The 21,218-nt window shown below is 37.1% G+C and overlaps 1 protein-coding gene across 1 annotated transcript in view; it reads right to left on the reverse strand.

The window, feature by feature from the left end:
* Positions 1 to 21,218, reverse strand: part of dpa (disc proliferation abnormal) — a 212,884-nt gene that overhangs the window by 37,343 nt on the left and 154,323 nt on the right. Inside the window, exons 16-17 of the mRNA XM_090378338.1 lie at positions 14,209 to 14,363; positions 10,958 to 11,075 (exon numbers count right to left, since the gene is read on the reverse strand). Coding sequence (XP_090234464.1) covers positions 10,958 to 11,075; positions 14,209 to 14,363 — 273 coding nt within the window. The remainder of the gene's footprint in view (positions 1 to 10,957; positions 11,076 to 14,208; positions 14,364 to 21,218) is intronic.

Raw genomic sequence — 21,218 nt, forward strand, 5'->3', positions numbered from 1 at the left:
ATTATTACTTTCTGGTTGCACTTGATAGAGGTCAGGAGCCAAGCAGAAAAATTCGTAATGCATTGATCTGCAACGGGTGGGGGTAAGTAAACTGTACACACTAGCAACTGTAGTCCATCGACTAGACAGCAGCCCAGAACAGCCTCAAAATCGCTACCAGGGTATGCCCAAGATTTGATAAGAGGGAACTGCTGCCTTTGGCAGATTAAGACTCCACCTCCTTTCCTATTCGCCAGAATAGACTAATAACCGATGTTGGTAGTTAAAGGCGATATGTCCATGTTGCCACAAAGTCGGATTTCAATAAGGATAACAAAGTCATAATCCGCACTTAGAAGTATGTCAATCACGGCACTGGAGCTTGTTCTTCAGACTCCTGATGTTCTGCATGAAGCATTTCACATGTTTATCGTTGATGGGCTTGATCTGGATTAAGTTTCTAGGGTTCCTTTCCCTGAGGATGGTGGTTGATTGGAGGTGGATTCCTCTTGAGCAGGGTGTGGCACTAGGACCCGCCCTACTAGTAATGTGCACTTGTAGCTGGTTATCAGACTTGAAATGATTGCAGGATTTAGTCAGCACAGTGAAAGGTACAGTCTGGTTTGCTGCCTAGCTATGCAGAGATGTCAAATATATGTATCTACTAATTAATGAATTGAAAGTATTTTAATGTTTATCTAGTAATAACCACACAGCAAACAAGAATATTTCCAAAGACAAAACTATCTTAATTTGCAAGACTGAAAGGTTAAACTAAATAACTTTGATTTATAAATTTTAAAACATGGCACATTATTAACTGCCACGAAAATGCAGCAATGTAGTCCAGCGTAGCGAATTCATAATATTCACCACTTTGTTGTGTCATCAATATTAGAAACATGCTCAAAAAAGCACAGAGGTAACGAGTGACTTGCGAGCAATTACAGAGACAGAACATGGTTGTTTCTCCAAGACTGATTAAACCACCAAAAATAATATTTTGCTAATGCAGCAATTAAGGTTATACTTAGTAAGGTGTGATTCTTCTGAGTACTAAAGGTATCTTAATATTCAAAATAAAATTAAATCATAAAATTTAAAATAAATAAATACATAATTTTTAAAAAACCAAAGGGAAAAAAAAGGTGTTTTACTTTTAAACAATTAAAAACCTAAAAATTTTATTTTAACTTTTTTAATTTTGATTTCATTTCATTAAAAATTAAATTTTATGATTTGTTTTATTTTGAATGTTAAGATACTTTTAGTACTAGGGTAGCAGAATCACACCATTTCAAAATTATAACCTTAATTGCTATGTTAACATGAAGCATTAGAATGGTGGTCTAACAGAGATCAGGTGCTTTCTCAAATGCATTTACCATAATTATTGCGAAATTTAAAGAAAAAGTGGACTAACACCTATGAAGTCACTGATTCTATATTTATATTTCAGTGCATAAAAAAAAAAAAAATACATTTCAAATATGTTATAGTATATAAACATACACTTTACAAAAAGTGTAGAAATCAAAAAAGTAGATTGATTAAGAATGCAATACAGAAACATATTTCACTTAATACTAGTGTATTTCATAGAACAAAGAATAAGTAGAGGGAATTTCTCTCTCTCAAACCATGTCCCCCATTACAAACGCTGAGCTCAACGTGCACTGCTTTAAACCCAAGAGCTGACATGTGAAGACACAGCTCTGAAAAACTGGTATTCCATTCTTATATGAAGTTTCCACCCTGGCATCCACTACAAGTTAAAAGTCAGAGAAAACATTTCACAGCATTTCTGAACCTTCCTTCTCATTCAACCATATTTTCATGGAGCAGAGGGAGAAGCAGAGCATGTTCACCAATGTTCTCCTCAAGAAGCACACGCTGCCATTTCCACCACAAGAGGTTGTTCATGGAGACAAGAGAACAATAGGAAAGCTTGTTCACCAACATCCTCCTTGAGGAAGCAAAAAACTGCCACTCCTCACCACAAGAGGGTATTCCTGGAGACAAGAGAATGGGAAAGTAACTGAGCAGGGTTTTGGTCAAGGAGGTTTAGTAACTTAAGATTAGCATTCATTAATTCTGAGTGATGAAATGTGCAAAATGTCCAAGGCATGGACCATTTGAAGGTTGACTTTCTTTCTGTTCTGGAAAAATTTAGCTCTTTCAATCTTGTAATTAATTGGACTGGTGAACTCTCCTTTCTCTTCATTTTCAAAAGGCCTTCTGCTTCCCCGTGAACATGGATTTCAAACTACTTCAAAACCATAGGCTGAGTTATGCCGTGATTGTGCATGATTTTTCCAATAGCTTTATCAACTGGTTTGGAAGAGATGTCCTACCAATCTGCGGCAGTGAGTTGCTGAAGAACAAGATGTCTGTTGAAGAAATCCAGTGAAAGAAATTTCAACCATGCTGGTAATTAACATAACAAATATGGCTACTTACATATTTTTTTTTCGATTAGCTACATAACTACAAAAAAAAAAAAAAAAAAATCTTTAATTAAAGTTCTTTATGAAAGTTCCTTGATTACATACCTGTCATAACTTTTGCTTCAGTGGAAAGTGTTGGTCCCCTTAAAGGTAATAGGTCCACTTTAAATATCCAATTTTTCTTGAGCCACAAAGCAAGTCAAGGTTGTGGTTCAATTAACGAGCACTACAGAACCTTACTGATAATTTATTCTTATTTAATGCTTAAACTATAACACAATCCATGAAATTTTTAATCAACACATGAAATTAATTCTATTTAAGAAAATATTCTACATAACGAAATTGTCACGAGTGTCTAAAATTATTATTGCAAATCATTTGATTAGAGGGCGCTGACTCTCTTTAAAAATTACAGCTGTCAGTTGCAGGCTCCGAAAAAAACGATAAGTGTTTGCCTTTTTATTTACATAATTGTTATTTTATATTGTACTTAATACGTAGTCTTATAGTTATAGTTACGCTGGTTATTTTTATTTTAATTTAGATAAACAGTTTTTGTAGATATACGTAATACTTAATATCCGTTATTTCGTTCGAATCTTGCAGCCATTGTTTTTGTATATAGTGGTAGGGAATTCAAATTTTTAATTGAGGTAGTTAGGTAGCTCTAACGTATAATTTATAGAGTATTACGCTTCACTGTTTCTATTAGATAGCGTAGTATTGACATTTAATTAATTTAATTTATTGATTTTATTAATTTAAAGTGTCATGCCCCAAACTAGAGCAGCAAAGCAACGGGCACAAAGTGGCAGGAGTGCTGTGACTCGGGGGAGAACTGAGGGGGGTGATTCTCCAACGCATCACAGCCTAAAAAAATGTGCAACTTGTGAAATGTTTGCCGAACTCTCTGGAACGGAACATGACATTGCCATGGGGGATGTCTTTGTGTGTGTGCGATGTAAGGAGTGTAAGGAAATCAGGCGACCACTCAGCGTTGTTATGGGCCTATATGAGAGTTTGAAGGACAGGGTGGATGCCCTCGAAAGATCTAAACTGAGGGTTCTCAGCTGCCCATATCAACGCCAGAGCTTGCACTTGGTCATCACGCAACACAGCAGCAACCCCCAAGGCAGAATGCACTGGTCCCTCAGGAACTAGTAGTTGTTGGAGACTCTATTGTCAGGGAAACGGGAAACATGCTTTGTAAAAAGGATAGGTGGAACAGGACCAGGGTATGTCTGCCAGGGGCAAAGGTTGATGACGTTGTAGAGCGGATATCATCTTTTAAGGGCACAAAAGGTGATATAGTTGTACACGTTGGCACAAATGATATTAGGAGTAGGAGACCGGCAGAATTACTTAACAAGTACAGGTCACTGTTGAACAAAAGCCGAGAATTAGGGTTGAATTTGAAAGTGTCTGCAATTCTGCCCAGACACGATAGAAGGGAGTATATGATGAGAGCCTTATCGATCAATTCGGCCCTGGAAAGAATGTGCAAGGCTCAAGGGGTAGAATTTTTTTCAGCCTGGACTGTACTTGTTAACAAGAGAGACTGCTTCTATAGGGATGGGATACACTTAAATAGAAAGGGTGCAAGAATATTTGCTGATGCTATCGAGACAGTGTTAGGTGGGTTGGGGGGGGGGGGTTCAAGGACTAATAGTTTAACAGTAGCCGTAGGCAGAGGTGAAGGTGATTCTTGCACAACTTCTATTAGAATAAGTAGCAACCTGGAGCGTGGGGTGTTGGGGGTTTCAGGGACGGATGGCAGTCATGCTGAAATAGGTGGGTATATGGGATGCGTTAGGGTAACTAAGAATAGGAATAGGAGCATGTATGCTTGCATGTATACCAATGCTAGAAGTATAGTAAATAAATTTGATGAATTTGAAGTGTTGGCCAAGACATCAAAGGCGGATATTGTTGGGATAGCAGAGACGTGGTGTCACACAGATATAAGGAATGCTGAACTGGAATTTGGGGAGTACAATGTGTACAGAAAGGATAGACAGGATAGAAAGGGAGGAGGTATTATGCTGTTAATTAAGAAAAACATAAAATTAAAAGAAGTGAATCCAGTTGATATATATGAACAGTGCACTGTTGAGTCAGTTTGGTGTGACATAAGCACTGCGAAAGCAAAAATAAGAGTAGGAGTGTGTTATAGGCCTAATGACTCGAATGAGTACAATGAACAATTGTACAGAGAAATAGAGTGGACTAGTAAATCGGAATGTCTTATAATGGGAGATTTTAACTTCCCAGATATTGACTGGAACTTGTGGGTTGGTCACTCACACACTAGTCAGACTTTTGTGGATTTATTGGATGATTGTTTTCTGCAGCAGCAGCAGCATGTTCGAGAGGCAACCAGAGAAAGTAATACTTTGATCTAGTTATCAGCAGTGATCATTCATGTATTAAGAATTTGCAAATAAAGGAACCGCTAGGTGGCAGTGATCACAGTGTACTGATGTGGGATTTACTTAAAGATTTAATTACCATCAGGGGTAAAGGAAAGAATTTTTGCTTCTGTAAAGGTGAGTACAGTGGTCTCAGAAAGTTTTTAAATTCTGTACAGTGGGATCAACTGACGATGTTACCAACAGTAGATTCTAAGTGGGAAGCATTCAAGGAATTAATCGTGGAAGCTACTAAAAGTTTCATACCTATTAAGAAATACTGTTCAAGGTTTAGGCCTAAATGGTTATCTAATGAACTAATGAGACTCGTAACATTGAAGAAAAATGCATGGGATGCATATAAATTATCAAGCGACTCAGAAGCCTATGGCAGATATAAGCTAGTCTGTAATCAGGTGACAAAGGAGGTTAGGCAGGCGAAGGCAGATTACAAGAAATCCTTGGCAAAAGATGCTAAGAAAAACAGCAAGGATTTCTTTACTTATATAAACTCTAAAAGGAAGGGGATGAATCTGATTGGTCCACTTGACATCGATGGTTCGACTGTTGATGATCCTGCTCAGATAGCAAACAAACTGAATGAGTATTTTGCATCTACATTCACACATGAGGAATTAAGGTTTGAAAATGGCAGAAGGTTATCAGATTGTAGCAGGATACTTAATGATTTTGTAATAACTGAAAGCAAAATGGAGGAGACATTGTTGAAGTTAAACATAAGAAAAGCACCTGGGGTGGATGGAATCTATCCAGTTATATTAAAGGAGGCGGCAAAGCAACTAAGCAAACCCTTAGCCATAATTATGAGAGCATCCTTGGACTCAGGGGAGGTTCCCACGGACTGGAGAGGTGCAAATGCATCCCCAATTCACAAAGGGGGATCGAAGGGTGACACGAGTAATTACAGACCAGTTAGTTTAACTTCTGTTACGGGTAAAATATGGAGTCACTGGTTAAAGATGCATTGCAGGATTATCTAGACAAGACTGCAGCAATAATTCAGACACAGCATGGGTGTGTTAAGGGAAAGTCTTGTCTGACAAATTTGATAGGATATTATGATGTGGTTACAAAGGAACTGGATGCAAAAAATAATTTTGATATCATATATTTGGATTTCAGGAAAGCTTTTGACACTGTTGCGCATGGAAAACTATTGTACAAATTGGAACAGAATGGTATTAAGGGTAAGTTACTACAATGGATAAAAGGATGGTTAAGTGGGAGAAGACAGAGGGTGGTAATCAATGGGTGCTGCTCTTCTTGGACTAATGTTATTAGTGGAGTCCCACAGGGTTCAGTGTTAGATCAACTGTTGTTTTGTATATTTATCAATGATATTGATGAAGGTATATCAGGCTTAATGTCGAAGTTTGCAGATGATACAAAGGTTGGCAGGGTTGTTAATGACAGTAATGGCAGTGTGCTACTGCAATGGGATCAAGATAATTTGGGCAGATGGGCTAAGAAGTGGCAACTGAAGTTTAACCTCGACAAATGCAAAGTACTGCATATGGGTAGAAGTAACCCCAGAGAAACGTACCAACTGTGTGGTACTACACTTAAGGTGGTAGAAAATGAAAAAGACCTGGGAGTAATTGTGCAGTCAGATATGAAGTTTTCTGAGCAATGCAGACATGCTGCCAGGGCAGGTCATGCGGTTTTGTCAATGATATATAGGAATTTTGCTAGCAGGGAAAAGGAGGTGATTATCACTCTGTATAAGGCAACGGTCAGGCCACGCCTTGAGTACTGTGTACAGGTCTGGAGGCCTCATTTTAGGAAGGATGTAGATTTACTTGAGTGTGTACAGAGAAGGGCAACAAGATTGGTGAGGGGAATGAAGGGATCCTCTTATCAAGAGAGGCTTAAGTTCTGCAAATTGCAGTGGCTGGAGACTAGGCACCTGCGCGGTGATCTGATTGAAGTGTATAAGGCCTTGAATGGGTTGAGCACGCTGAATTCTGATGGGATCCTTCCACTTGTTCAGATTACGAACCTAAGGGGGCATAAACTCAAATCAAGAAAAGACAGATGTAGATTAGATGTGCGGAAATTTGCCTTTAGCCAGTGGGTGGTTAATTGCTGGAACAAACTTCCATCTGTCGTTGTGGAAGTTGATAGGTTGAATAAATTTAAGGAGGAACTGGACAGGCATTTGGAGGGAATGGTGTGATTTTTTTTTTTTTTTTTTTTTTTTGGCTGATGCTGCATAAGCTCATAGACTTGCTTTCTTGCATCAAATGCCACTGCTACTACTACTACTATTTGCTACCCACAAACTCATGAATTTCATCTGTCCATCTTCCAGGTTTTCTTCTAGCTCCTCTTGGGACCATTCTGTTATTGCAAATATGATTAAACATTCAGCAGGAAATTAAAATATTGGCTTTCTAGATGTGAAATTTACCCTTCATACCACAGTGTCCCTTAAACCATTCTGAAGGTATGTTAATGACATACTCATATAACATTTTAAGCATATCATTCTGAATTTATCATCATCTGTCATTCCGATGATGGCAGAAGACAAGCTTATGCAGGATCAGCAAAAAAAACAATTTCACAACCATTCCCTCTAAAAGTTTATCCTTCCTCTTTGAATTTATTTAAGCTATCAACTTTCACAATGAGAGATGGAAGTTTGTTCCAGCAATTAACGTGGTTAATTGTTGGAATGGATGTGTATATTTGTTCTACGGGTTGACGTAAGAAGCCTCACCCCAATGCCCTGTCCTTGTTTTTCAATGAATGTTGATTTCATTCCAGTTTACTCCTCTCTTAATGACATTCTGTATTCTGCTTTCATCCTTTTCCTTCATAGTCCAAGTTTCAGATGCATACGTCACAATTGGTATGTAATAGGTCTGGTATATGGTCTTCTTACTTCAATGGTATGTTCCTGTTCCAGATCAGATCTCTTGTATGCCTGTAGATATTCCCGCCTGCTTGTATCCTGCTACTTATTTCTTTGTCTATCACTCCAGTCTTTGCGATTGTGCTTCCTAGATACTTGTTAACCATTTTAAGCTCTTTCCCTTGCATTGTAATGTATCCATCAGATACATTACACTCGCCACTCCTCTTTAGAACTATTACTTCACTCTTCTCCTGACTGAAAACCAATCCGAATTCATTGGCCATACTAGCCCACATATCAACTTGCCGCTGCACTTGTTCCCTGCTCTCCCCATATATAGAGGTTGGCTGCAACGAGCATGACTTTCATCTGGTCTTGTCCAAATTGTTTTGCCACTCTACATTGCACAGCATTCATGACAGCTATGAATAGTAGTGGTAACGGGACTCCTCCTTGCCTCAAACCTGATGTTATTTCGAAGCTCTCTGTCGACCCCACCACTGTCCTTACTTTGCTCACTGTGTTGGTGTAGATCTCTTTGCTCTGTTCTCTCCATAAGATGTTCCCCTATCCCCAAGTTTCTCAAAACCGCCCACACTTTCTCTCTATTCATGGCATCAAATGCCTTATGTCCAAAAATGCTATCCATAATCCTTTGTGTTCACATAACATTTTTCCATCAGTTTCCTGATGCAGGAAATTAGATCCACTGTCGACCTGCTAGGCCTAAAGCCATACTGTTTCTCAGCCATCTGGTTTGCAATAATTCCTCTTATCTTCTGCTCCAACACTCTCTCTTACAGCTTACTCACATGTGATGCCTCTATAATTTGAACACTCCTTCTTGAACAACTTCTTGATCAAACCTTCTTTCCAGTCCTTCGGCACCTGTCTCTCATCCCAGATCTTGCGAAACAGTCTGCATGTCCACGTTGTCCCTGCCTCACCTGTAGCCCACAGCATCTCTCCATTTATCTCATCCATACCAGCAGACTTACCTGTCTTGTATTTCCATGCCTGCACTGCATCATTACACGTCTCAAGTCTGTCTGGTCTCTCTCAGGTATCTTCTCTTTCATCCTCTCTTTTATGATCAACCTGCCTTTGTCTCTTTTGCTGACTGTCCTGTACATTCAAAGATTTTCGAAATACTTCTTCCATATTTCTCTTATCTCTTCATCCTTGGTTATTAGGTTCTCATTCTCATCCATCAAATATTTTCTCTGTTCACCATCTCTTCTATTCCTCACCATACCATACAGCATCTTTTTATTACCATCGATATCTTGTCATAGAGTTTCACTCCATTCTTCCAACCACAGTTTTTTTCTCCTCATTGACTATCCTCGTCGCTTCTCTCTTCACAGTTTCATATCTCTCTTTATTTGCCCCAATTTCTGTTGTGGAAGTAGATCCTGAACACATTCTTGTTTTTCACAGCCTCTCTCTCTCATCCTCTCATTCCACCATGGGGTTTCTTTCTATCTCCTTCTACTGTTTGTCCTTTCACTGTCAGTCCTACTATAGTCTTTGAATGCTTTCCATTCTGATTCCGCACCATTCACCACTGTCTTAGGTACAACCTTCCTGAACTCTTCTCTGAACAATGCCCCTTTTCCCTCTTCTTTCAACTTCCACACCCGCAGTTTTCTCTCTCTTGTTATTTTGATCCTCTTCAATTTAGGGAATCTTAAAACTACAACAAGTAATGTGATCACTACCAAGGGACACACCCAGAATGACCTTGACATCCATTAGTCTTCTGTGCTGCTCCTTATCCATGAGTATATAGTCAATGAGGGACTGTCCCAACCTTATCTTGTCACTTTGCGACTCTTTCTCTTCTTGTTTCTTATGACCAAGCTGTTCCGTAAACAGAAATCCAACAGCCTCTCACCATCATCATTCCTAGGCCCTCACCCAGGTGAACTCAGTGTCTTCTAGTCCTTGACTCTCCACTCCGACTCTCGCGTTCAGGTCACCTATGATGACTGTATCTCCATCTGTGATGTTCTCTTCGAGCTTGCCCTCAAACTCCAGCTTCTCCATTTCTTCGTAACCGGTTTGCAGAGATAGCATTGTACTATCTTCGATGTTTCACTGTCATTCATTTGTAATTTAATTGACATGAGTCTGTTGCTGATATTATTCACTTCCAGTAGCCTTTCCTTAATCCTGTAATCTATAATGATGGCTATACCCTTCCTCACTACATCACCTCCAGACCAAAGGAAGGTTATAGCCTCCTCTTAACTCTCTACACCCATTTCCTTTCCATTTTGATTCACTCAGTCCAAGTATGTTTATTTTTCTGTCCTTTAATATGTCTACACACATCAGTTTTTCCTGACAATGTCATAATATTGAGTATGACTAGTTTAATATAGGTCGTCCCAGATATCACCACTAAGATCAGGTGTGTCATGTCCTGGCTTATTACTTTTGAGGCTTCCTTTTCTGTTGAAGGCAAATTTAAGCTGCCGATCTGCCAAACCTGTTGCAGCCATATAGGTGTGGTAGCTCTTATTCAATGGTGTAGCTTCCCTGTGATTTCACAGTTCTATTCATGTATATACTAAATTAAAAACTTCAGCTTGTATGTCTTGATATTCCCTACCTCTTTCCTCCCAGAATTAAATAACCTTTCAACCGTTATCTATTGTAGAGATGGAAGCTAATAAACAATATTATGCAATTTATGCAGATTTTCCAGTCACCATTGAACAAGCAGGTGGCACTGCTGTAGCTCTTTTAACTAATGAAGAAGTCAAATAGCTGACTCTGTATAATTACCATAACCTTGAATTTTACAAAAATTAATAACTCGGCAACAAATGAATATTTTTAACTACAAATTGGTATTGTGAAAATCTCTATAGCAAAGCTATCAAGTAGCACCACTGTTCTATTAAGAAGTCCCAGTGACTGATCATAGTTCCTTAAAAATTTATCGACCTTGAAATTTCCTATGCTTTCTATACCCAAGGATAACAATAGTATATGGTAGCCATTTTGAAAAATGCTCACAGTCGGAAAATGATACCACCCTTAGATCCCAAATCTTAGCTAGCCTATCACTCACCAACATTTATTTTATCTAAAACATAACTTCTTTCTGAGCATAACTCCCTAAATCCTTTATTAATCAACTTTATAGGAGCACAAATTTAGCTAGCATACATCTGGTGCCACCAATTTGTAAGGATGAGTAAAATTAAAGAAAATGAAAATTTATTAACCAGAAACTCTTCTTCCTCTTCTTCTATTGTTCTATGGTATAGTGATACAAGGTGTCTGGCTAATCTCCGATCATATAGCTCATCTTGAGGGTCAAGAATTAGGAAAATTAGATCAAATCTAAAATAAAAAAAAAAAAAAAAAATAGAATTTGTAAATAGATATAACACTTACAGATAATTTTACATTTGAGTTTGTCAACATAATAAATATGGCTACTTACACATTTTTTTCCCCATTGGTTACGTAACTACAAAAAAAAAAACTTCTTTAATTAAAGTCCTTTGTGAAAGTTCCTTGAATGCATACTAGTCAACTTTTGCTTCAGTGGAAAAGTGTTGGTCCCCTTTAATAAGTTATTTAGTTTGTTAAAAAATATCTTTTTTCCAAGGCAGGAATTGCCTTGGAAAAAAGACTTCTTTTGATGAACAAGTGTTTCAACAAAATCAAGTAACATCCCAAAAAGGTTGCAGAAATTTGCATGTGTTTTAAACAGATGTCCATAACAGACTAATTTCTCAGAGTGAAGGCTTTCCGTTACCACCCCAAAATCCAGACTATCTTACCTGATACCTACATTTTCCCTAGGACTCTGCATTACTTGTGCAGCAATGTAAGATTTCTGAACATTGCTGCACAGGTTTGAGCATTTCTGAAGAAACTTTATCTTCATCATCATCAATGTTGACAAAGCAACTGATAAAACTGCCATTTTCTGTTGCAGAGTTTATTTGCTTACTTTCACAAAAGGAAACTGGGATACATACACCAAGATTAATTGTAATGTCACTGTTAAAGAATTTAATATTACACAATAGTAGTACCTGCATAAGCAACTTAAAGCTAGAAATGATAATGCCAGACTTCTGTACCCAAACCCCTTTCTTAAATTTCATAAACAAATCCAGCAGCTTCAGGTCTATCATCAGAAACGGTAGCTTTCACATTTCAAACAAAATTTGAGAAATTTGTTGAAAATTTCTCAAATTTTTTTTTTTTTTTTTTTTTTTTGGTGAGTCAGGAGTTGTCTGTCAGCATAGAATCTTTGTGGTGTAAGTTAGTTGGAAGCAAAGGTATAATTGAGAGGAGTAATCTACAGACAAGTGAGAATGTCTGATTATGGATGACTTCAATCTGCCTCATTGATTGGAATAAGTGGGAGATAAATTCACCATGGGGGACAAAAATTTTTAACTAAACTAGATGAAAAGGTTGGTGTCTCATTCATTTTAGTTCATAGTAATTCACCAAAGTAGATGAAATGACATTGCTTTTGCTATCTCACATTGTGAACGCTCTCACGAGTTGCCTGTTATTGCACTACCTTGAATAAGCAATGCTTCCCCAGTAGAGAAGACTAATGTGGCATCACTAACCCATGTGGCACCGTTTTGAGGCTTGTTGGCCTCTCATCAGTGGACAGGTAGGTACCCAGTGATACAATAACTGACAACCCAGTTATGAAGTTTAATTCCAGAATATAAGCGATGCCAGACAGTGTGCGATAGTAAAGTACTAAAAAGGTTTTAGGGCTAAAAGCCTCAGATTACAGGAAAGTTACTAGACAAACAAGTTAGGGCCAAGCATCTTAGTAAATCATTCTTATTAAATAATTTAAGTAGATAAAATGGCATCGTTTTTGTTACATCTCATTGTGAATGCCTTCAAAACAAATTGCCTGTTACTGCATTACCTCGAATAAGCAACATATTGTGAAGTTAAACTTCATAACTGGATATTGTCACTCACTGTATTACTGGGGATGTACCTACCTACCTACCTACCCACCCACACTTGGAGCAACCCCAAAATAAATTATACACTTGGTGGGGTTGAATTGAAAACAGTAGAGGAATCTGAGAGTTATGAAGTTTTCTGAACAGTGTAAACAGATGGCCAGGAAAGCCTGTGATGTTCTATGATTTATTGAAAATCATTTATTGAACAACATCCCATCCTGTAGAGATAAGGGAGGTTATAATCACACTGTATAAGGCAATTTTAAGACTGAATTTGGAATACAGTGTCCATTTATTGAGGGCAACAATTTGCAAGTGCCACAAGTGATCACTGATCAGATGCAAAGTGTTTCAATAGCTGTGTGGCTGAGAGTCTGCCTTGTTCCTATTCTTTTTACACATAGAAGTTGATGTAAATAAAGAAAATATGCATTTTATTATAGGCTTGGAGTTGTAAGTTCTGAGGGCGAGGTCCCAGTTCCTTTAGTGCTCTTTTAGCTATGTGGTAATTGCTTTTATAGATATCTAGACGAAGCTATGCAATTTTTGGAATTTCTTAAGAGTCCACAGACCATACTAAATATAAGTTTAGTTTAGTCTATAGATGAGATTAAGTAAGGAAAGAGGTTTGGATTTTTCAGTTTTGGGAATGAGGGTGTTCACATGCTCTGGAAACTGAGGGGCTAGAAAGGGTTTGTATTTGCTAGCCTCACATGTGAACTCATCTCCCCAAAGCTAACAACTCAAACTGGGAAGCCTTGCTTAGTCTCATCCATAATGATTCTGAATTATTAAATATCCTTTTCTAATATTTTTTGAATGATTCAGCAATTAGGAAATCATTCTTTTTTGTGTAGCTATTGAGAGAGACAAAATAAATATGAATTTTATAAGATAAACAGTAAACAATAGAATATTTTAAAATTGTGAACTATTTTATTCTCTTTCAAAACCAGCTGCATAACCATTTTTGAAATACTATACATAAGTCTTATTTAGGATTTCTGTTTTATACTGTAATTTATTTAACATATGGAAAGTGTGGCTTGTTCAAAATTCTGTTCTTGTAAAACTCAAGAAAGGAAGAAATTTTGATCTTGTGTGGAATTATATAATATGTACTTCACACATGTTCTGTTTAGTTTCTTAGTCTTTTAAAATCAGTTTATTTTAAGTAAAATAATGATAATTATGGACAAATAAAGTGTAGTGTTGGATTTTTCACTGTGTTACAAAAACACCTATGTGACAACATATAGTGTTATTTATCAATAACAAAACTGAAATCATTAAAAACTGAAAAAGACTTAATGAACATGGAATAAGTAAGAGGCACTCTAGTTTTCAGATGTTTTCATTCTATCTGTGACAAATATTTTTTTTCTACTTACATGGAAAAAATAAAATAAAACAAAACAAAAGAAGTTAATAAATGTATGTAGCTAGAAGGCAACGTTAATGTTAATAACATTAGAAATAAACCAATGCTAACAGATTCGGTTTTGTGTATTTACCTAGAGAGCAGCGTATGTGGCAACTGAATATTTTCAATTATTGTTTTATTCTTATTCCACTGGGATTCAACTGGGTTTGCTGCAGCTAAAATTGATGTTCTAGCATTCAGCTGACAAATAATTCCAGCTTTAGCAATAGAAAGAGTTTGCTGTTCCTAGACAAGAAATTGTAATTTTAGTATTACAAATACTTTATAATTACATGCAAATCAATCACATCTGATAAAAGAAAAATGAGATGAAGTAACACACACACGCTGAATTTTATATAAATAACACAGGTGAATTAATGGACGCTGCTCTTCATGGACTAATGTTATTAATGGAGTCCTCCAGGGTTCAGTATTGGGCTGCCCATCATTGTTTTGTACATTTATCAGTGATATACTGATGAAGGTATATTAGGCTTAACGTACAATTTTTCAGATGATACAAATGTTAGCAAGATTATTAATGACAGTATGCTACTCAACAAGATCTAAAAAAAAAGTTGGGCAGATGGGCTGAAAAGTGGCAACTGAAGTTTAACATTGACAAATACAAAGTATGGCATATGGAAGAGGTAACCCCAGAGAAACGTACAAACTGTGTATTAGTACTACATTCGGGGTGGTAGAGAATGAAAAAGACCTGGGGTAATTGTGCAGTCAGATATGAAGTTTTCTGAGCAGTGCAGATGGGCTACCAGAGCAGCTCGTGGTCTTGTCAATGACATACAGGAATTTTGCTAGTAGGGATAAGTAGGTGATTATCCCTTTGTATAAGGCAGTGGTCAGGCCATGCCTTGAGTACTGCATACAGGTCTGGAGGTCTCATTTTAGGCATGATGTAGAGTAGCTAGAACGAGTACAGAGAAGGGCAACAAGATTGATGAGGGGAACGAAGGGATCCTCTTACCAAGAAAGGCTTAAGTTCTGCAAATTGCAGTGTCTGCAACTAGGCACCTGCAAGGCGATCTGATTGAGGTGTATAGAAGAATGCCATCAGCACATTGAGTCTGCACAACTCTGAATGAGTTGTGCAGACTCAATGTGCTGATGGCATTCTTCCTCTTGCTCAGAATACGAACCTGAATTTCAATTTGAGGAAACACAGTTGTAGAATAGATGTGTTGAAATTTGCCTTTAGTTGATTATGGAACAAACTTCCATCTGTTGTTGTGGAAGATGATAGCTTAAATAAATTCAACTAAGAACTGGACAAACTTCAAAAGTGAATGGATGTGTGAAATAGGATTTTTTTTTTTTTTTTCGGCTGATGCTGTAGAAGCTTACTTTCTTGCATCATATGCCAATAATGAACACTGATAATTTGTTATAAACAGCAAGATTTGCATTTATTTTTTATTCTATATGCAATGGCACCAGTGTTACTTTCTAAGGAATTGTGACAAGTAGCCTCATTGCACTATGTATAACCACTTCTCATGGTGCCTCCGTAGCCAGGTGGGCAGGAGCAGCAGCAGCACACGCTTCTTGATTATACCAGGGTTCGAGCCCATGACCACCAAATATGGAGGATGCAGAAAGGTCAGGGAATGACCACCGCATATCCCCGGAGCAATATGGCCTTAGTTGCTAATGCTCCTAAAAACCAAATAACAACATAACCACTTCTCATAAGATTAGTATGTTGTTATTTATTTGTAATGCATAATAAATTACAGTGCATTACACCAGCATTTCCCAAACTGTTCTGCGGAACACTAGTGTTCCGTGAGATGTGAACAATTGTAATTAAAAAACAAAATAAAATAAATAAATCTTGCATATCTGTAGCGTACACCACTTTTATAATTTTTAACTTTTTTTTTTTACCCAGTTATTAATATACTGGCATAGACTAATAATCAAATAGACCGTGGAACACTGTATTTTGGCGGGCTTTTGCATAGAGAAAATGAACATCTATAAAAAAGTAGCAATGTTTTGTGCGTGATTCAGCCTAAGTACATGGGTTTGTTTGTTTTATTTGGTTTTTAGGAGCATTAGCAACTAAGGCCATATTGCTCTGGGATATGCGGTGGTCATTCCCTGACCTTTCCGCATTCTCCGTATTTGGTGGTGACGGGCTCGAACACCGGTCTAATCGAGAAGTGTGTGCTACGCACACGCCTAAGTACACGGGGTTGAAGGAGAAAGGAAAGTGAACCGATATAACTAAACTCACTTCCTTGTATATATATATATATATTTTGATAATTATCAGTATTTTGAAATATTATTATTAAAATAAATGACCACGGATTTGTGGTTATTAAAAGGAGAAGCAAGTATTTCTAAGTACTGCAACTGTGGTCGACAAAAACAAACAATTTTGTGTCTCTTCAAATTGAAGATGAACAATCGCAGCCTTTTAATAAAAGACCAAAACGAAAGTTATTTGAATTTCGGCTTTACATGTGTTAGAAATAAAGATGCTCCTGATACACGGTGCATTGTATGTAATAAAATATTAGCAAACAATTCTTTCACTCCCACTAAACTTGTTTCATAAGTGTTCCGTAAATATATTGTGAGATGAAAAGTGTTCCGTGACTAAAAAAAGTTTGGAAAATTCCGCATTACACTAATAATAGTGTAATGCGGAATTATGCCCTGTCTCACAGATGGACTTTTTGGTGGTGGTTCATTGCTGCAATACCTGAAAACCTAGATAATTTAAGCTTCAAGATGACAAATGGTGTTTAAAATTCTGTTTTAAACTCTATAAAACAGAATTTAAGAAAGTATTGTGCCTAAATAAATTATTATGAACAGCAGGACTTATCTATTTTTTTCTTACTGACCAGGGAGAAAAGAAATATTTTCATAATGTCACTGATCGCTAATTTGTAATATTATCGCACAATGAGTTTGTTCTCTTATTGCCCTACAAGCGGATGTTCATAAGAGTAGTAAACAATACAATTTATTCATAATGCAAATAAATAGTCTTTTACTGATACAGCATCCAACCTCTCACTAATAGCAAGGCATAATACTGAAATAGCTGTATGGGAGGCAGAGAGAGAGAGAGAGAGAGATTGCATTACAAAACATCACACCAAGAAAATCTTGTGCACTACCCTCACAAAATTAGAGATCAGTGCCATTGAAAATGTTATTTATCTTTACTACAACTTGTATGGATGTATAAGGTGTTATCACAAAGGAAGTTTACTGGCTATTCAGATTGATCTTCTTCAAAATAATTTCCTTGATGTATACACTGATTTCAATGCTTCTAAAACTTTTGAAAGCACTACTGATAGGAACTGCTAATAGTTCATGTATAGTGTTCAAAATAATTTCCTCAGTCATTGCAAACTTGTGACCTTTAAAGGGGGTTTAAGCTTAAGAAAGAAAAAATCAGAGGGAGCTAAATCTCATAAGTATTGGCAGATGGGGAGGAGGAACCACAGTGATGGATTGCTTCATAAGAAATTATTGAATGAAAAGTGCTGAGTGTACAGGGGCTTTGACTGGGTGCAAGTGCCAATTCCCTAAAGTCCACATTTGGCTGACCTGAAAATCAAAAAATACAATAAGCATGACATACATTTTATTGAGATTATCTTAACTTTTGGGCCCTGGAGAAGATGGACTCTTCCAATGAAGAGGAACCAGGCTTTTGTTTTCATGTCAGAGCTACAAACCCACAATTCATCACTAGTAATGATGGAAGAAACTAAGTGGGGGTCAGCGGCACATTGGTAAAGATCCTGATATGTCACAACTTGGCATGATCAGTTGAGGATGGAAAGCACATACTTGGCTTTGGTGTTATTCACCAAACAATTCTAGAAATACATCTTCAGAACAGATCAAGAGGACCTGCCAGTGTTAAACCACATATATATTTTCAGGCTGTTCAGAGAACAGCTTTCTTTCAATAGCCCAAAGAAAGCTACAGGAATAATTTAGAAGATAGGATGAAGAGAAATCCACAGTTCAATCCCACAAGCAGGGGGGGGGGGAGACAAACATTTTCTCCTAAACTTCCAGGATATAAATAAAAAATTCCTTCCATTCATTTTCCATTTGTTTTCAAAATTCCATTTGTTAAATGAAATGCAGTTTGGTTTTCCTGATTTGAATGGTTCAGTGAGGACCAGTTGATGGATGACTAATTTCAGTTGTCATACATCTACCTTTTATATATGAGCCTGGAATGTATCAAACTTTCTGTATGGTACTATGGGTCCACTACTAATTTGACTTACTGACCTTATTCCTGGAGCTCCCATGAACCCTAAATAGTAATCTTATTCCTTTTTCCGTAATGGCAGATTGATCTCACAATCTGCCATTATTTCCTCTGTACAGTTCCACCTGGCTAATTGTTTTCATTTAATGATTAATTGCAAATTTGCACCAATTTCTGTTAAGTTAGTTTTTTGCCATGTGCACAACAATTCGTTCTGGCCAGCTGACAGATTACTAACTTAAGTTTTCATTTAGAATTTCTCAACTTAGTAAGAATTAATTTCACTATTATATTTTCTATAATAATTTAATGATGTACACTCCTGCCTAAAAGTTTGGAATCACAGCACATGAAAACAGTTTTCATTAATTTTTTTGAAATTAGCTATGACAATGTAAGGTTTAAAATATATACAGGGTGATTCACTACCAGTGAGACAAACTTGCAGGAGGTGTAGGGGGCACAAAGACGAATCGGAATCACATAGCATTGCAGGGTCCGAAATGCCTTCGTCATGCGGTAGAGGACGTTGAACGGGAGGTTGCGTGAACAGCGATCCCGCTGGAAGTCAGCATTTGCGAACCGGTTCCCGAGGCAGTAGGATGGACGAGTATTCAAACACTGAACTGGCCGACATGCACCTCGCGTATGGAGCTGTGGATTGTAACAGGCACGCCGCTCTGCGCTTGTACCAGGAAAGTTTACCGCACAGGCATGCTCCTCATCATACGATTTTCGCATGTGTGCACAGAAGGTTACATAAGACTGGTTGTTTCACGAGAGGTACCATGAATCGAGAGCGAACGAGGACGCCAGACAATGAGGAGAATGTCCCACGTCTTGCAGAAGGCAATCCGAGTACGAGTACTCGAGCGATAGGCCAATGATTGGGTATTTCCCAATCCACTGTATGGAGGATACTGTCAACAAACCAAATGAGTTCATACCATCTGCAACGTGTCCAATCATTGGAGCCTGCGGATTATCCACTCCAGAGGACTTTTGCTATTTAGTTTCTTCAACAGAAACGGTTTGCAAATGCTGACTTCTGGCGGGATCGCTGTTCACGTGACCTCCCGTTCAACGTCCTCTACCGCATGACGAAGGCATTTCGGACCTGCAATGCTATGTGATTCCGATTCGTCTTTGTGCCCCCTACACCTCCTGCAAGTTTGTTGCACTCACTAGTAAATCACCCTGTATATAAAAAAAAAACTCCACTACAAAGTATTATAATATTTTTTTATTAAGCATTGAAAAATTTATAGCAAATATTGAAATGATTAATACATATTTTTCATCAAAATATCCTTCTTGAGATTTTATCACTGCCTTACACAGATGTGGCATTCTGGCTATTAATGCTATAATAGTATCTTGACTAACATTATTCCAAGCAATCTGTAAGCTTTCCCATATATTTTGTGAATCTGAGCAGATTTCACAGACTTGATGGTCTAGATCCGTGGTGGCGAACGTATGACACATGGGTCAGATACTGACCCACGAAGGCTTTGTAAGTAACCCACGTGCACACGTTTATTGTAATATTGGCCTACTTTTTTTAATTATAACAGAGAGAAAAGATAATCGAAAATATTAAACAATTATAAAATATAAATATTAGTAAATTGATAAGAGGAGTTTACCTCAATATAGTACGTGGAACACTTCCGTATGATACCCTCCAGAAATTAAAACGAAAAAATCGACAACTTACCGGTACATTAAAGTAAAATATAAATAATTAAAGTGAAATATAAATAATTAAATAATCAATTTAACACAATTCAAAATCAATTCAAAACAATTAAAATTCAAATTAACGCAATTAAAAGAATCTAACGAAAATATTCAAAACGATTTTCCTTCCTGAAGCTGACAATGCTTTTCGACCGACTGTCGTGATCACAGGAATGAAAATTATCGAATCAGGCTAAACCTGCAACTTAAATAGTGATTATGTGTCTTCGCGCATGCGCGTAAAGGTCCACGCATCGGAGATCAAATATGGCCGCCGAACATTAACAGAATTCTCGTGTAATTTAATTTCAACGGTTTCTGCAATTAATAGTCGCGTATAATTACGTTGAACGTTAAGTATTTTGGCCTCGTTAAATAAAAAAGTATGTTTTTCGTTAATGGCATGAAAGGCTAATTCTGACGCTGCTGAATTGAATTGTGTTAAATTGATTATTTAATTATTTATATTTCACTTTAATTATTTATATTTTACTTTAATGTACCGGTAAGTTGTCGATTTTTTCGTTTTAATTTCTGGAGGGTATCATACGGAAGTGTTCCACGTACTATATTGAGGTAAACTCCTCTTATCAATTTACTAATATTATTACCAACGTAGAACATATTGAGTAATACAGCTCTGATTCATACTATCTAAAAAATATAAATATGTAATGTCAGATTTATAAAAAAATAAATAAATAAAAAATAACAAAAATCCAAGTGGAATGTGGACGTTGCGCGTCGGCAAACTGTTCTATTATATTAAACTATGCGTGTGGGTGACTTTGTGACATAAACTTGGCGCGATTTGTCGTTGCATTGAAGAACGGAGATGTATCGGGCCAGTACCAAAGTTAGCAGCTCGCACTCTCGCAGTATTGGACTAAGAGGCAGACTTGACTGTTAATAATAAATTGATTATAACTTAATTTTTCTATTGTCAAATTTTCTCATCTACATAACCGATGTAAGTATATTAAGTGGGCCTACGTTTATAAAAGTTCATCTAAAATTATTGCATCCTACACATATAATATATATGTAGGTTATAAAAATATATATATTTTCTGCAGGCG

Source organism: Mastigoproctus giganteus, chromosome 7, assembly GCF_048544385.1.
Source record: "Mastigoproctus giganteus isolate SK-2022 chromosome 7, ASM4854438v1, whole genome shotgun sequence".
Taxonomy (NCBI): domain Eukaryota; kingdom Metazoa; phylum Arthropoda; class Arachnida; order Uropygi; family Thelyphonidae; genus Mastigoproctus; species Mastigoproctus giganteus.